The sequence below is a fragment of the Elephantulus edwardii genome, unplaced genomic scaffold (genome assembly GCF_000299155.1).
Source record: "Elephantulus edwardii isolate Elephantulus edwardi_28Jun2011 unplaced genomic scaffold, EleEdw1.0 scaffold00090, whole genome shotgun sequence".
NCBI classification, from domain to species: Eukaryota; Metazoa; Chordata; class Mammalia; order Macroscelidea; family Macroscelididae; genus Elephantulus; species Elephantulus edwardii.
The window spans coordinates 430,675-451,445 of record NW_006399840.1 but is presented as its reverse complement, the minus strand read 5'-3'; the positions used below and the strand labels follow the sequence as shown (position 1 = coordinate 451,445).

The window sequence follows — 20,771 nt, the reverse complement described above, 5'->3', positions numbered from 1 at the left end:
AGTCTTCCTATCCATGAGCAAGGGATATTCTTCCACTTTTCAAGATCTCTTTTTGTTTCTTGTAGTAATGTTTTGTAATTTTCTTGGAAAAGGACAGAAGAATTTTTAAAAGATAAGGTAATGTGAACCAAACCATTGCCACTCTCCTTTGAGCCATAAAGCCCAGTGGTTTGAAAGTCATCTTCCTTTCCAAAAGGAACCCTCTCACGTTTTTGTTGTGACTGATGAATTGGCAGTAGAACAGTGTTCTGTTGACTCTGCCTCAAATTAGAATCTTTGAGATTTCAGTTCCATGGAATTGAATTTCTTTGTTGAAGTCCCTTCAGAAAAGGCTGTCCACCGTTTTCTGGCTAAAGTTAGACAGCAGGTCTTTCTTTCTTTCTCTCCCCCACCCCCCAATATAACATTTCTGTACTTAAGCATCTTATACCTTCAGCAAATTTAGTTCTGGCTTTCACAAATGCTAACAGAAAGGGCCATTCGGATCCATCCAATCAAGAATGTTCCAAAATTTTATTCTGAAATAGAAGAATTTGAAAAGGTATAGAGATTATATGGGATAGTAATAAAACAAGATTAAGATTTTATGTGAACAGTAAGGTAAGGAATGGATATTATCTTCAGCAGTGTTGGTAGAGCAATCATCAGTAGACAGTTTTGCAAGTATAGCCCATCCCCTTCCTTTCCCCACACATCTATTCTTTAATGCTCTACCTGTAGGAGTTTAAAAATTTAGTTTGGCTCTGAGCCAAATAGACATCTACTGTTCTTTCTAATTTGTTTTTAACCTTATCTGTGCTTCTAGATTCTATTCTACCTTATATAATTTTCAGTGTCCTCTCTGTTGTTGTTGTTGTTATGTGCCATCGAGTTTCCTGTGACTCATAGCAACCCTCTGTACCCCAGCCCTAAACCCTGCTCTATCTTAAGCCAATCTTATTGTCTCGCTGACATACCTACCCCCATTACCCCAGTTACTGAGTCAGCCCATCTCATCAAGGGTATTCTCCCTACACAAATTTTTACTAGAGAAAAATGGGTTTTTTTAATATTTAATTACTTTTGTCTGTCTTTAGTAAGTATCAAAATCCCTTTGCAGTTAAATAATCTGTTGAAATGACAAATACAGCAAGCAGAATTTTTAAAAAGAATGCTTTCTCTCATGAACTGAATAGTCATATTACGTTTGATATCCAGAATGTGTTATGCTTACGAGTTATGAAAACATGGGCAACTGCAGCCATTTCCGATAATACTGGACACTACTGATCATGAATTTCCAGGTTGGAAGCAGGAAGGTCTTGTTCTTCATTTAGAAAAAATATCTGAGTTGAAATTCTAAACAATCTACCCTTGAGATGCTAGTAACACTGTCCTTTCCTCTCTTTAAAACCCATCAATGATGTTTGAAGAATCCCATTAATCCCGTAGACCACACGAAGGATTTGCAGGGTGTGTATAAGGATCATAAATGTTTGCATGGTGCAACTCTGATAGTATGACACTGGTGATGGTTCTGGGAACTGTACCAACCATGATCTGTAAAAGAGAAAAAGACTTCTGGCAAGTGGTGGTAGTGTTTATTTATCAAATCCCAAATATGTTGAATAAGTAGGACTTTTTGTAATGGTATCAAATTTCACCAATCAAGCAGTGTGAACACTGGGTCAGATATCAGTGGTTATTCTTTAGGAGTCGCTAAGGAACATCTCACCAGACATCATCACTCTTAAACCATACCATTCCATTTCCTTTATGTAAAAAAGAAAAAGCAGGAAGACAGTCCATAACTGACTAATTTTCTCATCTACTAGATTGGGGGAAATTGAGTCAGGGAGAGTATGTCCTCAGAATATAAATCATGAAATTGGCGTGCTCAAACGTTCAGTGTGCGTCATTTGAAAGACAAACACGTCAAAACCCAAACACACTGTCGTCGAGTCAGAACTGACTCATAGCCGACCCTCCAGCAGGTTTTCCGAAACTGTGAAAAGCATGGAAGGAGATTGCCACTGGTGGATTCAAACTGGCAGAGGGACATGGCCTTTGGGTTAGCAGCACAACTCCCCACCGATGATACAGCCATTTGAAAGTTCTTATATTTTACATGATTAGTCATTATATGTATGACAGCAATCTGGAACTAGGGCTGCATTGCAGGGTGGACTGGGGGAGAGGAATGGGAAGAAAATGTGCAACAGTGGATTTAAAAAGAATATATACAAGCATGTTTATAAATCCATTTTTTAAAAAGAAAGGTCTTCTGTTTGTTGGAGGGTCATCATGAAAACAGCAAGACCCTCAATAAGATGGATTGACATGGTGACTACCGCAATGGGCTCACATATGTCAGAGACGTAGAGGGTGGGACAGGATGAGGCAGGGTTCAGATCCCTTGTTCACAGGGTCTGTCACCAAGAGTCACAGTTGACTTGACAGCACTCAATGACACCAACCACCATATTCGTTGGAAAGAGCACTGATAACATAGATTCTTTCTTGCTAGGTCAGCAGTTGAAACTCACCAGGTGGTCCTCATGGTTCCCCCGCCCTGTGCAGACCTGGGAAGGGCGGCCAGGAGTCAGAACAGACTTGACAGCACATTTGCTTTTGGACTGGTTTATGTGATGGAGGCTTTGTTGAGCCATGGACACAGAACTGTAATTTGGTTATTATAAATAATTCCCTAAAATTTATATTTTTCTCCTTCCCTTTTCAAAATCACACCTGAAGAAGTAAGATAACTGAACCCAACATTTTATCTTCCTTAACAGCATAAATTATTCTCTAAACAAGTGTCTATTCACGAAGCTAAGAAGGAATTCTGAGTCATCAATCGGAGAAAGTCCCACTCCTGGGGAAACAAAGGAGGGGATGATGATTCTTACTCCGGGATATTTCTCTACACCAGTTGCCTGAGCAGAAAGCTTATCTGATAAGGCAACTTCTGAGTGTGTACACCCTAGCCAAGAATGTTTTCACTTAGAATAAGCCAGAACAAAAATGTAGATTATTTTCATCTCTAGATCCCTAATTTGGAAAGGGAACTGGAAATGTGGTATCTTACCTGAAAATTAGATTCTTTTTATAACTGGAAGGCACTGGACTGCAGCCAAGGAAATTTCCTCTCTTCTTCTTTTCACTGGGTTGGAGGATACTTTCATGCAGGACTTTCAAATGAAATAAAGTTTAGACAGAAACTGGAACTGGTTCGTTCCTGTTCAAGCCACTGCTGAAGATTGCATTGTCACACCAAATATACTGAATCAAAATGTATGCTTTAATAAGCTCTTAGGTGTACATAAGAATCTACTGGGAATCTGTAAGAATCTTCTGGAATCTTCTTGTAGATTATAACTTCATAAACCTGGCCTGGACCAGTAGTTCTGGGCAGGGATAGATAAAGAAAAGTAACTGTTTATTGTCTAGGTTAGAGAAAAAAATATATTAAAGAAATGGCTAACAGTTGAGATTACACTTTCTGGAAAGTGTATCTATATTTATTTCTGATAAGTTCCTTTGAATGTTCAAAATCCTCTTGAAGGGTTTTAATTGGATCCTATCATATCTGCTTTTATATTACCTTAACCCACCAAAGCTTACTCCTTGGGCAGTTACATTTTTACTCCTCTCTTACCGGCTATTTGTCTTTGTCCAAGTCATTTCTCTTTCATTTGACCAAATTGTTTAGTCTCTCTGAATTTCTTCAGAGTTTCCTCATCTGTAAGATAACATTGTTGTCACCTCCCTCAGGGTCAGCCCCGACTCCCAGTGACCCCGTGTCCAGTGGAACAGAGTACTGCCTGTGCCCGCACCTTCAGCAAGATCAGTTTCAGGCCAGAGTGCCATTTGGGTTTTGCTGGCTCATTTTCCGAAATCTTCAGGCCTGTCTTTTTAGTCTGTCTCAGTCTAGAAGCTCTGCTGAAGCCTGCTCCCACTGACAGGTGGCGGCTACATGCTCGCTACATTGACTGGGAATGACACCTGACTTCCCCTCACGGAAAGCAAGAGTTGTACTACAGAACCACCAGTGCTTCTGTAAGTTAGCAGGAGTGTAGTTTTTTGTATGACTGAGAAGATCAGGTGATGATGGATGCTGTAAAATAGAAAATGTTGCCATTCTTAGAAGTGAAGGACTTTGATCATTCAAGGGCTGCCCATGTATTGCAGTCTTGTCTTGTTGTTTATGTTGTTAAGTACCATCAAGTTGTAGTCACCTCATAGAAACTTTTAATCATTCTGTTGAACAACAAGTCTGATAGGGCAAGGTTCAGATCTGATGTTAGTAAGGTCACTGTGAGTCATAGTCTATTCAACAGCCCCGAAAAACAAGGACCATTGCTTATCACTGCCTAAAGGTAAGACGAGCTAGAGATGAAGAGGCCAGTTGGAGGAAATGAGGGTTTGCATTTCCTGTTCGGTCACCACTGCATGAGAAATAGCTGTATAGACTTTGCAAAAGCAGCTCAGGAAACTGGCGAATCAGAACTGTCCTTGCAATCCTCTAAGAAGGAAAGTGACTTTCATTCTGCCTACTGAAAATGTGTATTAATCCTTCGCTAACTGGCCATGCCTGCTTTAGAAATGTTGCTGTTTAGCTTCACGTCAGTATTTTCTGAATGTGGGACTCTAATGGAGAAAGACTGGTTCTTAGCAGATAGGGAAGGCTATGTAAGCAGGACCTGTAATGTTAAGGTTCATAGATCTGTGACCTTTGGAACATAACATAGTCCTGGTTTGTGGTAGAGCTGACCAGTCTTATTAAGGAGTCTGAGAATGACTCTAGACCCCTTTATAAACTCATTTTCAACTTCTCATCCTCAGACCAGCCCCAGCCCACCTGCCTGCCCCCAGGTTACTTCACCCGATTGAACTTCATAAAACTGTTTATAGGAATAAAGCAGGTATCAGGACAGGTACAGAAGAAAGAATGGCATGTTAGGACTATTTGAAGGGGGAAAGTATAAATTTTAATGTGGAAAAAGGGAGGGCTGCATTTCCAAGGGAGCATTTCCAAGAGCTGAAAGAGAAGTGAGCTGTCACTTGGATAAAGCCATTGGCATAGGAAATGTTTGACCATAAAATAAATGTTGGCTAGTGTAGTGATGACAACACAGTGCAAAATCTTAAATTTGAGAGGTGTTCTCCAAGGCCAAATCCAAAATCTTTCAACACCAAGTTAAAAAAAATAAATAAAAGAATTCTTTTTAACCATGAATTTTCCCCTTGTCTGATAGTCCTGTAGTTTCAGTATTGTCTGCTTTTCTTTTTCCATTTCTGGCCCTTCTTTATTTCCCCTCACCTGTGCGTGCGCGTGCACAAACCCACAGACCCCAATTTCTACCTTACTGCTCTCTGATCACTATCTAACTGCTCTCTGGTTGTGGCATCTTAGAAGACTTCAGTAAGCTACGTATTTGGGCTCAGCCGTTAAGGCTTTTAATGTATAGAGAATGCAGATTGGAGTGTGCCAGGGTTTCAATTTGCTAGGTTTCCTCATGGTGCAGCTGGAATGACATGCCATTAAACTTCAGCATGAAGGGCCTGAAGGTGCTTTGACTGATGTGTCTGCCTGGGCTTTATTACTTAAGAGATCTAGTAGGTGAAAAATGCCTCTTCTCATGCTTGGAAAAGTGTTCCGAGAAGTCAGCCTTTGAGTCCATTGCCTCCTGTCAGGCCATCCATACTGAAAGGTCGGTGGGTTTGGCCCCAATCATGCCCCCAAAGAGCCTCCCTTTATTCCTAGAAGCTGACAGGCTTTCTTTTCCTCCTACAAGTGGCAACCCGAGTCCTGAGTTGAAAGTGAATCTTTGCCCTTGGCTCTTCTCCAGCATTCCTCGCTGAGCAAATAGGGATTTGGAATGTCAGAAAATAGAAGAGGGGAGGGGAAAAGATGTGTGTATGACTGTGAGTGTTTATATGTAAAAGCAGCTTCGTCTGGAAGGACTTAGGGAAACTTCACTTCCTCGGACTGCTTCCTCCTCATAAACGCGTGGTTCCCTGTTTATATATGTGTGGGGGGAGTTTGGTTTCTTTCAGTTGTTTGTTGAGTTTATCATAGCGGTTCCAGCCCTTTACAGCCCTGTGAAGTCAAGCTCAGGGAAGGCAGCATGACTTCCAGTGGATTTGTGTTTCTTCCTTCTGGATAAAGTGGCGGTAGCTATTCCCAGGCTCATCTCCTGCAAGATCCAAGGACGTCTTTCCTCTGGGATTTAATCTGGTGTCATTAGGAGCCTAGACTCAGGTTTACTGGGGAGCAAACCTCAACACGAAGTACCTTTTTGGAAGAATCAAGTAGCCAGTCGAGGCCTAAACGGTGTGCTTCAGCATTTCACCACCTACCCTCAGCTGCTGGCCCTGAACACTGTGGTTGAAGCTGAATCGAAAATATTGATGGAGCACTCCTCACAGACTCTGCTTAACTGTGAGCTGGTTCGGAGCTCAAGACTATAATTTACAGGGTGGCTTTCAGCCTTTATTTAGTCCTATCCAAAGTCATCTTGTATCAACACAAAAGCAAAGACTCTGTGAGGCTAACCTACAGGGGAGTTTCACAGCTGTGTGGTCGAGTGTCTTACCAGCAGCCAGAGGAGCCATGTCTTCTTTATATACTCGAAGTAAAGAGTTCACACGGAATAGGAAATCTCAGTCGGATTCTCCCCCAGCATCTCCTTCCCCGACTGCCAAGACATTTCGAGTAAGCAGATTTTATTTGCTATTTTCATAGTTATGTTAAAAGTGAGGGGTGGGGAGAGTAAGAGAGAGAGAGTGTGTGTGTGAGAGAGAGAGAGAACATGTATGTGTAAGAAAGAGTGTATGTATGAGGGAGAGAAAGGGGGGCTGTGTGTGAGAAAGGGAGAGAGATTAGAGATTTGAGGCGATTGGATTTTGAGCAAAAGCATTTCAAAGCAAATAGGAAATCAGTGAGGAGGGACGTAAAAGAAATTTTATAAGTAAGGACTCTTAACTTCTCTACAAAAGGAAGTCTTCTCCCAGTAAGATTTAAAACCCATAGAGCGAACAGTCACTCTGAATCTGACTCAACTCCACAGCATTGAGTTTGAGTTTTGAGGTTTGGATTTAGAGCAGAGGCATTTCAAAGCTTATGGGAATCAATGAGGAAAAAAAAATTGCAAGTTAGCTTCTTTACAAACGGTTAATGGTTCAGAATACTTAATATCGTCTTAAGTAAAAGCAGACTTAAATATGATGATAATTTCTGGTTTTTTGCTTTTAACTCACACTTGTAAACCAACAATAAGATTTTGGAATAGGGGCTTTTGTTCATTTCTCTGGCTCTGTATAGTTGCTGCCTTTCCTGTATTTTATGGGTCAGTACTGTGTTTCCAAAGAAAGGCTTCCACATGGCTGTGAGACTGTGTACATTAAACTTCCACTTCATATGTGCAAGTTTTGCATAAATGCTTGTGTATGGGTGCGTGTGAGAGACCATGCCTCAACCTGTTTTGGGTGTCTGTGAGCAATAAAGAGAGAAAGCAATACAAAAATGAGCAAGGAATTATGGTCTCTTAAGAGTTTTACTCCTCAGTAACCAGTAAATTTCAAGTGCAGAAAAACAACTCCTGGTCATTGACAACCAGCTGTTGGAGGTGTTTGTGATCTCCAGAGGCAGAACCATTTGACACTTTCTCCGTTGTCTCTAGTGAATGTGTCTCTGTTGGGGTAATTTGCATGTGTACATTTGCATCTAATTTGAGATAGTCCTCTGTGGGAGACTCACAAAAGCAGAAACTTCTACCTCTAGTAAGCAAGTGATGAGAGGCCCTGGTGGGCATATTAGGTAGTGAGCAAGCTAGCCATTTGTCCCCAGGGCACTGAGTTGTGGTATATATACAGGCCTGTCCAGAGTCTGATGAGGCAGGGGAGGTCATAGCTTCCTTATCTGGAGAGCAACATGGAACAAAGCTGCTAGAACTCTGAATAGACTTTATATTTCTTTTTAATTGCTTAATATCCATTTTCAATGGCTTTCCCATATTGAAAATTCCTTGTAGTAGTAGAGTTTGGTATATTTTGCATTAGTCTAGGACCTCTGCCAGGGATGTTTAGTTACCTTAAAACACTTATTATATAGCTGTTTCTTCATTGAGGTCTTCCTGAGAGGGCCCAAAAGGGTTTCCTTGTAAATGTCACTGTCACTGAGTTCCAGGGCTGTTTCGTCTACACCTGGGCTGCTTCAGCCTTTCCAAGGAGCCACAGGGGCTGTTAGGTACTTTTGACGTTTACCAACTGAAGTCCACAGAAATGCATACCTTTTGTTCAGTTAGTATTTCCCTTTGCTGCTTCTGCCATAAACGTTTGCTAGAACTCAGCAGCATCTTTTGGTGTAGAGAATCCCATGTTTATGCTCACTTCTCTCCATGTCTGTGGAGCTGAGCCATGCAAGATGCATGGTGAGCAAGCAGCGATACCTGCTTAGTGACTTGCCCCATTCCTTTTTGAGCTCATCTCTTCTTTCAAGTTAGATGCCACTTTCTTTTCCTCTCTGCCCTCGTAGCTGTCATCTACGCTTCCTACTACCCTCATGCTTCTCAACCCTGGCCCTTACACAGAAGTTGCAGTGGGAGAGAATGTGAATATCATTGGTTTGATTACAGGAAACCAGAACATGAATGACTTTAATGAGAGACTTCTTCCCAGATTCAATGGTGCTTTGCTGTGGATTCCCACAATAGCATCAACTTACGGTAACCAACTTTCAGCGTCCAGAGAGCTTGAGACCATATTGTTGAGAATGTTGATTTTTTTTTTATACTACTCATGTTCTGTTTATGTTGCTTCTAACTTTTAGTGTTTGGGAGCGTGAAAGCTATGTAAAATTAATTTGGAGGGAGTTGACACCTGGGATTCATTATAAAACTAAAATTCTACTCTAGCCTGTTTGCTTACCTCTCATGTCTCAATTAATTAGGATACTCCTTAAAAACTAGTTTTGGGTGTTCTTTAACAACTAGCTTTTTGGGGTGGTGGTTGTATTTACATGGCTTCTGGTACCAGCTTGTAACTGACAGCTTTCTAAAGAAAATTGCAGGGATTAACATCTTTACTTTGTAACCCAGACTCTATTGGAGGTCAAGGGTATGGAACAGTGTTCTAAACAGTCTAATACCAAGAAAAGTGTAAATATTATCTCCACAACATCCAGATCATTTGCATTCATTGTATCATTTTAATATTTAGCCACTCTGAAGGGTGGATATTGCTGTTCCTATTTCACATACAAGAAAAGTAAGACATAAGGGGGAGGGGGGGATGTATTCCCAGCAGCAGAGTCATGCTTCAAGCTCAGGACTCTCTGACTCTGAAATCCATGTTCAGCAGCAGCACTGGATTACAAATCACAATATTCGAAGGGCAGAGTTAAGGACATGCTGTGGCCAAAGATGGCATTTTAAAGCTTGAGTAGCTGTGGGACATGATGGGGACACTGAGGATTGAGAGAGCGGGTGGACGGCTGTGCCTGTGGAGAGGAGGAACTGACAGACTATAAGCGAATCACCCATGTCTGCTCATAAAATGTCAAAGAATATCCTCTGGAACCATGGGCCCCACAGAGCCTGAGATTCCAGAAATTAAGGGATAGTAGAGATAATTTGTGAAGTCTCTGTGTGTGTGTTTCAGTTAACATTAAGGCTGTCCTTTCACCATCCTCAGCCAAACTTCTGTGACATGTGTGCATATCATTTTCAGCTAGAGATTTCACAAAGTTAAAAAGATGTAGCCTCTGAGCCAACATTCTTCAAAACAGAGCATGGAAATTTTAAGCCAGCATTTAAAAGCTTAGGAATTATTTAAAAAAAAATGTTAAAGGAACTAAGTACTGAATGCTTCCATTTAAGGAAAGTGTCTTGGAAAACAAATGTAAAACAATGATTGTTCTTAGAGTTCCTATCTTTTACACCTTGCCTTTGCTGTGGGCCCAACATTCTAGAGCCAGTGCAGGCAAACAACAAACTGCAACTCGAACAAAATTGTTTCTAGCTCGACAAAACAGAAGGCAAGATGGTGTTAACTTTGGGATCTAGGTTTTCGCAGTGAGTTCTTAGATCTACCAAAATCACATGCACCAAAAAGGCAAAAGAGATAAATCCGACTTCATCAAAATGTGAAACTCTTAGGTTTCAAAGAACTTTGTCACAGGGTCTCCGAGTGTGGTGGGTGGAAGATTTAGGAAGGATCCAGCGAGGATCTGAAGAGACGAGGTGAGAGTGGGCATAGATCAGTGGTGATTAAATTGAGAAGACACAATGTGTGGGAATGATCATATGAAATACAGTATGAATAGATTTTGTTGAATCTCAAAACTCATTGCTCTCAAGTCAGTGGGGTTTAGGCGGTTATAAATCACACGGGAGGAGATTGCCTATTTTTCTCCCTGGGAGCCTCTGGTGGGTTTGAATCTGCAGAAAGGCGTCTTGTTTGGGTCAGTCGCCCAACTCCCCATGTCTAGACTATGCCACCAGAGTTCCCATCTAGAGTTTATAAATGCTGTTGAATTAGAATCACAGACAGACCCTAGGTTAAGGAGGCCTGGACACTCATGCTTTGCCCTTTAATATTATGTAAATTTGCCCTCACTTTGAAATTCTACTTCACAGTTACCTTCACTTGCTAAACGTGCAGCTTTTAAATCATAGAAAAGATTTGAAGGCTCTTCTGGCCCTAAAGTAAATTTAAATAAGAACTATATGCACCTGGTCTGACTTACCTACAAATTTCGGAAGACACAAGAAGGGATCTCATTAGTAACCCTGGGACTGTATGTATTCCATTTTGATGATTTAACATTTTTAAATCACTTTGCATTTAAGAACCAGGTTAACATTTGTCACTATTTATTATTATTATTTGCTTATTTTACAAAATATTTTTAATGTAGTGCATATCTAAGAGAGAGAATTCCAAATTATTTTGTAGTTCTCATTTTATTATAGTGAATATTTGTTGAAGTAAGTAGGTCATCGGCTGAATACTTGAGAGTATTTTAATTAGGCATGTTTTCAATAAAGTAGTATTTATGGTAAAAAAATTTGACTGGCATTTACAAACCAAAAATCAGTAGCATTTCCCCATTTAATCTAGACTTATGTTCCATCAGGATTAATATCTCAACAGAAAATACAAAGATTTTACATAATTTTTTTTACCCTAGCCATTAATGTACATTGTAAAAGCAGAATACATAGCCATCTTCCTTTAGTTTTTAGCCAGTCATGTTGTTGTTGTTGTTGTCATGTTCTGTCGAGTTACTTGTGACTCATAGTGACCATTTGTACAACACTTCTGAAAACTTACTCTATCTTGAGCCAGTTTAATTGCCTCTGACATGCTTACTGGCACTACCCCATTCACTGAGTCAATCCATCTTTTTAAAAATTTTATTATTTTTGTGTGTGTACTGTCAAATCGAATCTGACTGGTATAGGAGGAGATTGTCCCTCCTTCTCCAGCAGAGCATCTGGTGGATTCAAACCACATTCCTCTGGGATTGCAGTGTAGCTTCTTGCCACTAGGCCACCAGAGCTCCCTGAGTCAATCCATCTTATCTAAGGTGTTCCTCTCTTATGCTGTCCCTCCACCCTTCCAAGCATGGTCCCAAGTATTGGTCCCTCTTGGCAACATGCCTGAAGTATGTGAGACAGAGCTTCAAATCCTTGCCTCCAAGGAACAGCCTAGTTTCACCCTCTGAAGGACAGACCTGTTTGCTCTCTTAGTAGTCCATGGTATAATAGTCTTCTCGAGCACCACAGCTCAAAGGCATCAAGTCATCTTCTGTCATCCTTATTCATTGTCCGTTCTCTGATAGACAGCAAGTAATTGCAAAGATCCTGGATCAGGTGCACCTTAGTCTCTAGACTGACACTGTTGCTCTTCAGTACTCTGGAAAAGTCCCTGAAAACAGATTTCCCCAATGCAAGTGTGTCTTTTGATTTCCTGACTTCTGGTACCTAGAGTGCTGATTGTGGAGCCAAGCAAGGTGAAGCTGTTAACAATCTCAGTCTCTTCTCTGATTATCAGGATGCTGCCAGTTTATCAGAGTATATTTGATAAATATTGAATGGTTAAGGATTGCTGCTTTCATCAGTTCTTGTCTATGTGTCTTCTCTGGCTCATAGGAAACGTTCTGCCTCTTCATATTCCAGACTGTCGGTAGTGATATTCCTTCTTTATGTGAACTTTTTGTCCTCCTCTGACAACCATTAGTTATCCTCTGAACCTGATACTATGTCTGGGACACTGTCATTCTGGAGGGCATTTTCTTACTCTACTTTTATTTTGTCATAGAATAAGAAGCGATTTAGATGAGCAGTACTAATTAAGGATTCAATCTATTAACCTTCCCCCCCAGTTGAAATCAGTAGTGTATTTTTTATATATATTGTGCTCAGGAAAGCCAATAAGCAATAAGTTTTCAGCCCTAGGTAAGAAAAATAGAACCTATGGGAATAAAAACAATTGCCCCATTTGAAGCTATTATACAAATCCTAAATAGATACTAGGCTAGTTAAGCTTTGTCCTACATAGAGGTGGAAGAGATAGAAGCAGAAGTCTCAAGTTTATTGACCAGAGAAAACTGGAAATTTTTTAAACTTTAATCCCTTCCCTGAAGTTTCCAGATGATGGTGTATATATATAGGTAACAACCTTGACCTACACTTACCCCTCTTTCCCCCCTCATCATAAGTGAGTATCAAGGCTACTTGCTACATTTTAAATTCTCCCACAATTGACATTCCATGAGCAGCTGCTGTGTCTCAAAACTCTCATTATCCTCAAGTCATAACTGACCCAAAGGGACCCCTCCAGTGAGTTCTCAGAGGCTATAAATCACACAGGAGGAGATTGCTTCTATTTCTCCCAAGGAGCAGCTGGTAGATTTGAACTGCATGCCTTTGGGTTGGCAGAGCAACTCCTTACCCATTGGGCCACCAGAGTTCACCTATATTGGACCCTGGAATTCAGAAAAGAAAATCGCACTCCCTGCATCCAAAGAATATACAGTCTAATTGGGGAGATCCATAAGAATGTCCCAGTAAGAGAATGTGTGGATAGGGTATTTTAGGAGAGCAATTGATTGGTAAATACATTAGGAGGATGATGATGATGATGATGATGATGACGACAATGATGACGACGACTGTAGGGAACTCTGGCGGTCTAGTGAGTAAGGAGTTGCACTCCTGGGCTGAAGGTGCAAGGTTTGAAGTTTGACTCTACCAACCACTCCATGGGGAAAAAGTTGAGCAGTCTCCTCTTGTGTGATTTATAACCTCTGAAAACTCACTAATGGGTCAGCTGTGAGGCAGTTCCAACTCTTTGACGCATATTTTTTTTAAGTACTCTCCTGAAGATTATCCAAAAACGACTGGAACAACACATCAACAGAGAACTGCCAGAAGTCCAGGCTGGGGATGTGGTACTAGAGATAGTGTAGCTGATGTTAGATGGATCTTAGCTGAAAGCAAGGAATACCAGAAGAATGTCTATCTCTGTTTCATTGACTATGCAAAGGCGTTTGACTGTGTGGACCATAACAAACTATGGCTGACTCTGAAAAGAATGGGAATCCCAGAACATTTGATCGTGCTAATGCGAAACCTATACTTGGACCAAGAGGCAGTCATCAGAACAAAGCAAGTAAACACTGCATGGTTCAAAATTGGGAAAGGTGTGTGCCAGGGATGTGTCCTATGTCCATACCTTTTCAACCTGTATACAGAACAGATTATCTGAGAGGCTGGGCTCTATGAGGAGAAGTGTGGTGTCAGGATTGGTGGAAGATCTATTAACAGTCTGCGTTAAGCAGATGACACAACCTTGCTTGCTGAAACGGAGGAGGACCTGAAATGCTTGCTGAAGAGGGTCAAGGACTGCAGCTTTCAGTATGGATTGAGGCTCAATGTCAAGAAGACAAAGATTCTCACCACTGGACCAATTAGCAGCATCAAGATGGATGGTGAAGAGACTGAGATTGTTAACAATTTTAGTTTGCTTGGCTCTACAGTCAACACTCATGGCACCAGTAGCGAGGAAATAAAAAAAACGTATTGTGATGGGAAAGTCTGCTGTTAGGGACCTCTCCAGGGTACGGAAGAGCAGTGGTGTCATTCTGGGGACTAAGGTGCGCCTGATACAGGCTATGATCTTTGCAATCACTTGTTATGCATCAGAGAGTTGGACAATGACTGGGGAGGATAGAAGGAGAATTGATGTCTTTGAGCTGTGGTGCTGGAGAAGAGTATTGAATGTACCATGGACTGCCAAGAAAACAAACAGATTCATCCTGGAGAGGGTTAAAGCAGGCTGCTCCTTGGAGGCAAGGATTCTGAGGCTTCGTCTGACATACTTTGGACTTGTTGAAAGGAGAGACAGGTCCTTGGAGACAGACGTCATGCTTGGAAGGGTGGAGGGACAGCATAGGAGAGGAAGACCCTCTATGAGGTGGATTGATTCAGTGACTGGGGTAATCGGGATGGGTGTGTCAGAGGCAGTGCGATTGGCACAGGATAGAGCAGGGTTTAGGGCTGTTGTACATAGGGTCGCTATGAGTCGCAAGCGACTCGGCACATGACAACAATAGGAGTTTTAAAAGCTTCTACTGTGGTGAAACAAGCAACACTTAAGAGGGGCGGAAGAAGATAAGGCATCATTATGAAACCTGAAGATCAGTATCATTAGAAAAAAAATGTATTTAGAAGTATAGTCAGAAATGATACTAAAAACATAGCAGGGCTGAGTCTCACGTGGGGCTTGATATGCCATTCAGTCCATTGTAGAAAATGGACTGGTAACCTGAACTTAACTGTGAATAGATTTATTTATTATAAAAGTAATCCAGGAAACTCTGGAGACTCATCTGCCAGAGGGAGGACCTGACCGGTGGTGAGACCACGATGGTCGTGTTCCAGAGGAGAAGTAAGAAGGAGTCTCACGGCATTCCAGAGAAGAATTTGGCTGTTTAAAAGATAGAATTGACAAGGGACTGTTCAAATGACAGCAGAGTGAAGCTATCAGAGGGTAGAATAAAGGATAAACTCTCACTTCTTCAGGTGATTCTGTAGGAAATGATACAATCTTGTTAATTTGTTGGTAAATGCAGGAGAGGAAAGGTACAGAGTAGAGAAATGGCACATATTTAAGATTATAGCCATGGGGAGCGGTGTGCTTGCCTAAGGAGTAGACACAGAAGACATCAAGGCTTTCAAGGAGTAGCATCCAAGCAGAGGGATGTACTGCTGCCCCTTCCCCTGCCATGGCCTCTTCCCATCCAGTGACCACCAGAGTCACGTGGGAGGCACAGCAGGTCCCATACCTTGTCTGGAGATACTGTAGTCAACCTTATGTCACGGCAGTGAGTGGCTGTTCCTGTTTGCAAAGGATTCAGAGATTCAAGAGGTCAGGTAAGGGTCAGTTGGTCAAGTGTTTGGGTTCTAGTTTTGTTTTCAACCATATGGGCAGAGATTCCCCCCCTCAATATACTCACAGATTATTCGCCTTGTCTTTTGCTTTTTCTCAGCTTCATAATATCTGGGTGATCTGGCTATTAATTATCATCAGAAGAACAAAGGGAAATAATTAGAACTGGATTTCATCAGCCTCTTATTCTTTTCCAGCCCCTTTTTGGCTCTGTGCTTGACCTGCTTCTTATGTAATGGGTAGTGGTTATCCACACAGGGGTGTTAATTCTCTCCACAGGGCCAGAACCCAGCAGTCTTCTTTGTTTACACAATGCAGGGAGCAGCACCAATAAAATGATTGGATAAAGATATTAACAGTGTGCCTGGACTTTAACCTCTTCATGGTTCATTATAAAAGCAACATGTTCACAGAGGCTTTACCACATCTTTGTGTTGATTTCAAAAATCAATTTCAGGTGGTTGATTACCTGGGAAAGGATATAATTATTCAGGTAGTAAAATAATAACCTTAACTCTGAAGGGTAGCAAAGGGTAAGTAGGAATTAGCCTGGATAACAAAAATCTACAAATAATACCAACTCTCTGCTTGAGCGCTAAGGAATTTGAGCTTATTCTTTACACAACCAGCAAGTATTAGGCAGAGCCAAAGGACCAAGGGGGGGAGACAAAGGGGGGACAGATAGGAAAAAAAAATAGGGAAAATCTATATGCATAATCAGTAGCTAACATTTCTAGAACCATAGTGTATGCCAGGTGCCAAGCACTCACAGATACTGCCTCCTTCCTTTTTCATCCAGGAGGACACTTTGGAGAGATCTTAAGTAATCTGAGTTCATACAATGGGTAACTGTTGGAAGCAACAAAGTGGCCCCTGACTCTTCGCCTTCACCACAAAACAGTGGAGCTGCCCCACTAAAACTACTGAGCCTCCAGTAAACAGCTTCTAAATTACTGTCACTCCCTCTGAGAATGGAATGTGATTTGAAAAGGGAGATGATTACAAAATGTTTTTTAAAGGAGGGAAGATTTCAGGAAGAGACAAAACTTAACTAGCAAAAAAGCAGAATTTATGTAATTTTGAAATACAGTTTTATTATTTTTGCACATCAGTGATTATCTCTGGGAAAGAAGGAAAACTCTACTGTGCCCTTGAACCTTGTTGGCTAGAGTGATTTTCTGTGAGCGTGTTAACTGTAGTAGTTACCATAAAACCATTTAGAAGTGCACAAAAACAGATTCTTTAAGTAGATCGTTGCTCTTATTTTTTTTATGCTATTAATTTTCTTTATAAATAATTTTTAGTCAGATATTAAAAAGATATGCTTCAACTCAGGATCTGTTAAATTATTAGAAATTCTGAATCACTAAGGCCTTTCTTATCTGAAGGACTCTTTCCTTACTCCAAAAGCAAATAAGTCAGCCAACTACAAATGCACTACATTATAAAACACCTGTCCTTACTTAGTTATCACCACAGCTGCCCCACCACGGCTGCCGACCTCTCCCCCGACTTCCATCCCATTGATTTTGACCCTCCCTGTAAACCATTATGGAAGAGAACTGCAGAGTGACTGTGGATTCAAACTACTGACCCTCTATTTGGCAGCCCAACACAGCACACTCCACCACCAGAATCCCTTCTTAGTTACATTGTGCTGTTGTATCATATACCACCAGTATAGGCTATAATAAGCTGAAATTTATTCTCTCACAGTTAGAGCTTAAAGTTCAAATTCTGGGTACCAATGAGAAGAGAAGACTTTTTCTCTCTATTGGCTCTGGAGTTTCTTAGCACAGGGACTTCAGCCAGTCCAGAGGACACGCTCCACTCCTGGCTCTTCTTTCATTATGATGATGATGATGATGATGATGATGATTATATGTGTTGTTGAGTCAGAATCAACCCTTGGCTGACCATCAGATAGATTTTTTTTAAAAGGCTATAAATCGCAAGGAAGAAGATTGTCCATCACAGGGAACAACTGGTGGATTCGAACCACCTGCCTTTGGGTTGGCAGCTCAAGTCCTTACCACCAGGCCACCAGAACTACAATTCTTGAAGGATAGGTAGGAGATTCCTTATCTCAAAAGATGTTGTTGTTGTTGTTGTTGTTATGTGCCATCGAGTCACTTGCGACTCATAACGACCCTATGTACAACAGCCCTAAACTCTGCTCTGTCCTGTGCCAGTCGCACTGTCTCTGACATTCCCATCCCAATTATCCCAGTCACTGAATCAATCCACCTCATAGAGGGCCTTCCGCTCCCTCTCTAAAGACCGGTCTCTCCTCACAACATGTCCAAAGTATGTTAGACGGAGCCTCAGAATCCTTGCCTCCAAGGAGCCACCTGGTTTAACCCTTTCCAGGACAAATCTGTTTGTTTTCCTAGCAGTACATGGTATTCTCAATACTCTTCTCCAGCACCACAGCTCAAAGGCATCAATTCTCCTTCTATCCTCCTTGGTCATTGTCCAACTCTCTGATGCATAACAAGTGATTGCAAAGACCATGGCCTGTATCAGACGCACCTTAGTCTCCAGAGAGACACCATTGCTCTTCAGTACTTTGGAGAGGTCCCTAACAGCAAAATTCCCCATGGCAATGTGCCTTTTAATTTCCTGGCTGCTGGTGCCAAGACTGTTGACTGTGGAGCAAGCAATCTAAAGCTGTGTACAATCTCAATCTCTTCACCATCCATCCTGATGCTGCCAATTGGTCCACTGGTGAGAATCTTTGTCTTCTTGACATTGAGCCTCAATCCTTATTGGAGGCTGCAGTCCTTCACCCTCTGCAGCAGGTGCTTCAGGTCCTCTTCATTTTCAGCAAGCAGGGTTGTATCATCTGCATAACGCAGATTGTTGATAAATCGTCCACCAATCTTGACCCCACATTTCTCCTCATAGAGCCCAGCCTCACGGATAATCTGTTCGGCATATAGGTTGAAAAGGTATGGAGATAGGATGCATCCCTGGCGTACGCCCTTCCCAATTTTGAACCATGCAGTGTTTCCTTGCTCTGTTCTGACGACTGCCTCCTGGTCCAAGTATAAGTTTCGCATTAGAACGATCAAGTGTTCTGGGATTCCCATTCTTCTCAGAGTCAGCCATAGTTTGTTATGATCCACACAGTCAAATACCTTTGCATAGTCAGTGAAACACAGATATTCCTCTGGTATTCCCTGTTTCAGCTAAGATCCATCTAACATCAGCTACAATATCCCTAGTACCACGACCCCTTCTAAAGCCAGCCTGGACTTCTGGTAGTTCTCTGTTGATGTGCTGTTCCAGTTGTTTTTGGATAATCAGTAAAATCTTGCTTGCATGTGAAGTCAGTGAGATTGTTCTGTAGTTTCCACATTCTGTTGGGTCACCTCTCTTTGGGATAGGAACAAATATTGATCTCTTCCAGTCAGTTGGCCAAGTGGTTTTTCTCCAGATTTCTTGGCACAACTTGATGAGCACATCCAGGGCAGCATCTGTTAACTGAAATATGTCAATTGGTATACCATCTATTCCTGGAGCCTTATTTTTTGCCATTTCCTTCAAAGCAGCTTGAACTTCTTCTTTCATCACCATAGGCTCTTGCTCATATGTTGTTTCATGAAGTTCTTCAGTGTCTTCCAATTCCTTTCCATACAGTGACTCAGTATATTCTTTCCATCTTCTGTTAATACTTCCTGGATCATTGAACATTCTGCCGAAAGCATCCTTGATTATAGCAACTTGAGGTTTGAATTTGTTCTTCAGTTCCTTGAGCTTAAGATATGCTGAGTGAGTTCGGCCCTTTTGGTTTTCTGACTCCAACTCCTTGCACATTTCATTGTAATATTTTGCTTTGTCATCCTGTGCTGCCTTTTGAAGTCTTCTATTCAACTCTTTAGTATCTTGAAAAAAGATAACTGACTCAAAATACAGCCTAATCCTGTAGATTTTATCCTTTTGTGGCCATTCTTTTTATATCAATATAATTTTTTTCTAATTTTTGTTTTATGCTGATTTATTTACAAAGTTTGAATACATTGTTTTTCGACAAAAGATTTTTCCCATTTCCTTCACCCCATCCACTTATCAAATTGTGCAACTCTATGATTAACACCCCCTCATCCTTACCCCTCTGTTCCCCACCCGTTGGATCCTCATATTCATTCTACAATAATGGTTTTATACAGTATTTGTCCTTGTGGGACTGAGTTAGTTCACTCAGCATAATGCTCTCCAGTCTCTCCCAGTTAAGAAGTAATTTACAAAATCGTTGCTCCTGTGTGCTGTGTAGTATTCCATTGTATGAATGTGAATGTATCACAGCTTCTCAATCCATTCGTTTGTGGTTGGACATCTGAGTTGTTTCTATGTTCTTATGATGATGTTATACCAATATACTTTATATTCTTTTTATACCAATATTTTATAGAAGTCAGTTAATCAGTTTCTAGCATTACTGATTGTTTTATAGGTATACTTATCTTGTCTCCACAAAGAAGACATCTTTGCGACCAAGGACCCAGTCTTAGATTTCTGTCTGTGACTGTTTTATTCTTCTTAGTACACAGAGCTAAACGTACGCAGATACTAAATAACTATCTATACAAGAGATATATGTAAAGGTACAAGAAGTGAATATCACTGTCTGTTTAACATTTAATTTCTACTTGCATCCCATTTGGCCATCTGGAAAGTTGTCAACCATATACTAGATAATCCTGTTTATGAAATGAAGGCCAATCATAGGTCTTCTCAAAGCAATTAATATTGTGTATTATCATTTTCTAGTCTGTCTGTGGCCTCTAAATATGTGAGTTAGTATTTTAGTTGCTATATTAGCAGAAGAAGAAAAGACAAAAAACAGAGGTAGTCTCTGGCTTTATGTAAAATATAGTCTTACGAGATGCAAATCAAGACAACTATGAGATATCATCTCACCCCCGTAAGACTAGCATAATTTAACAGCAGAACAGCAAGCAACAAATGCTGGCGAGGTTGTGGAGAGACTGGAACCTTTATTCACTGTTGTTGGGAGTGTAAAATGGTGCAACCACTGTGGAAAACAGTGTGGCGCTTTCTCAAAAAGTTGCAAATAGAGATACCATTTCACCCAGGAATTCCATTACTGGGAATATAAAGAGACCATAAACAGCATCCAAGTAGATATATGCATACCCATGTTTATCGCAGCTTTGTTCACAATAGCAAGGAGTTGGAAACAACCTAAGTGCCCATCAACAAACGAACGGGTAGAAAAGCTGTGGTATATTCACACAATGGAATACTACGCTGCATTGAAAAACAAGGAACTCATGCAATATTATTCAAAATGGGTGACCCTGGAGGAC

At 41.1% G+C, this 20,771-nt stretch overlaps 1 protein-coding gene across 3 annotated transcripts in view; it reads left to right on the top strand.

Annotated features, from left to right (window-relative positions):
- LOC102845045 (protein phosphatase 1 regulatory subunit 12B-like) overlaps positions 1–20,771 on the top strand; it is a 121,754-nt gene that overhangs the window by 61,539 nt on the left and 39,444 nt on the right. Inside the window, exon 1 of one of the 3 annotated variants that reach the window (XM_006890532.1) lies at positions 6,575–6,697. The exons of the other annotated variants lie outside the window; for them this stretch is intronic. Within the exon in view, the coding sequence (XP_006890594.1) occupies positions 6,596–6,697 (102 nt within the window). The 5' untranslated portion in view covers positions 6,575–6,595. Of the gene's footprint in view, positions 1–6,574; positions 6,698–20,771 lie in introns of those variants that run through there. 3 annotated transcript variants of the gene reach the window in all.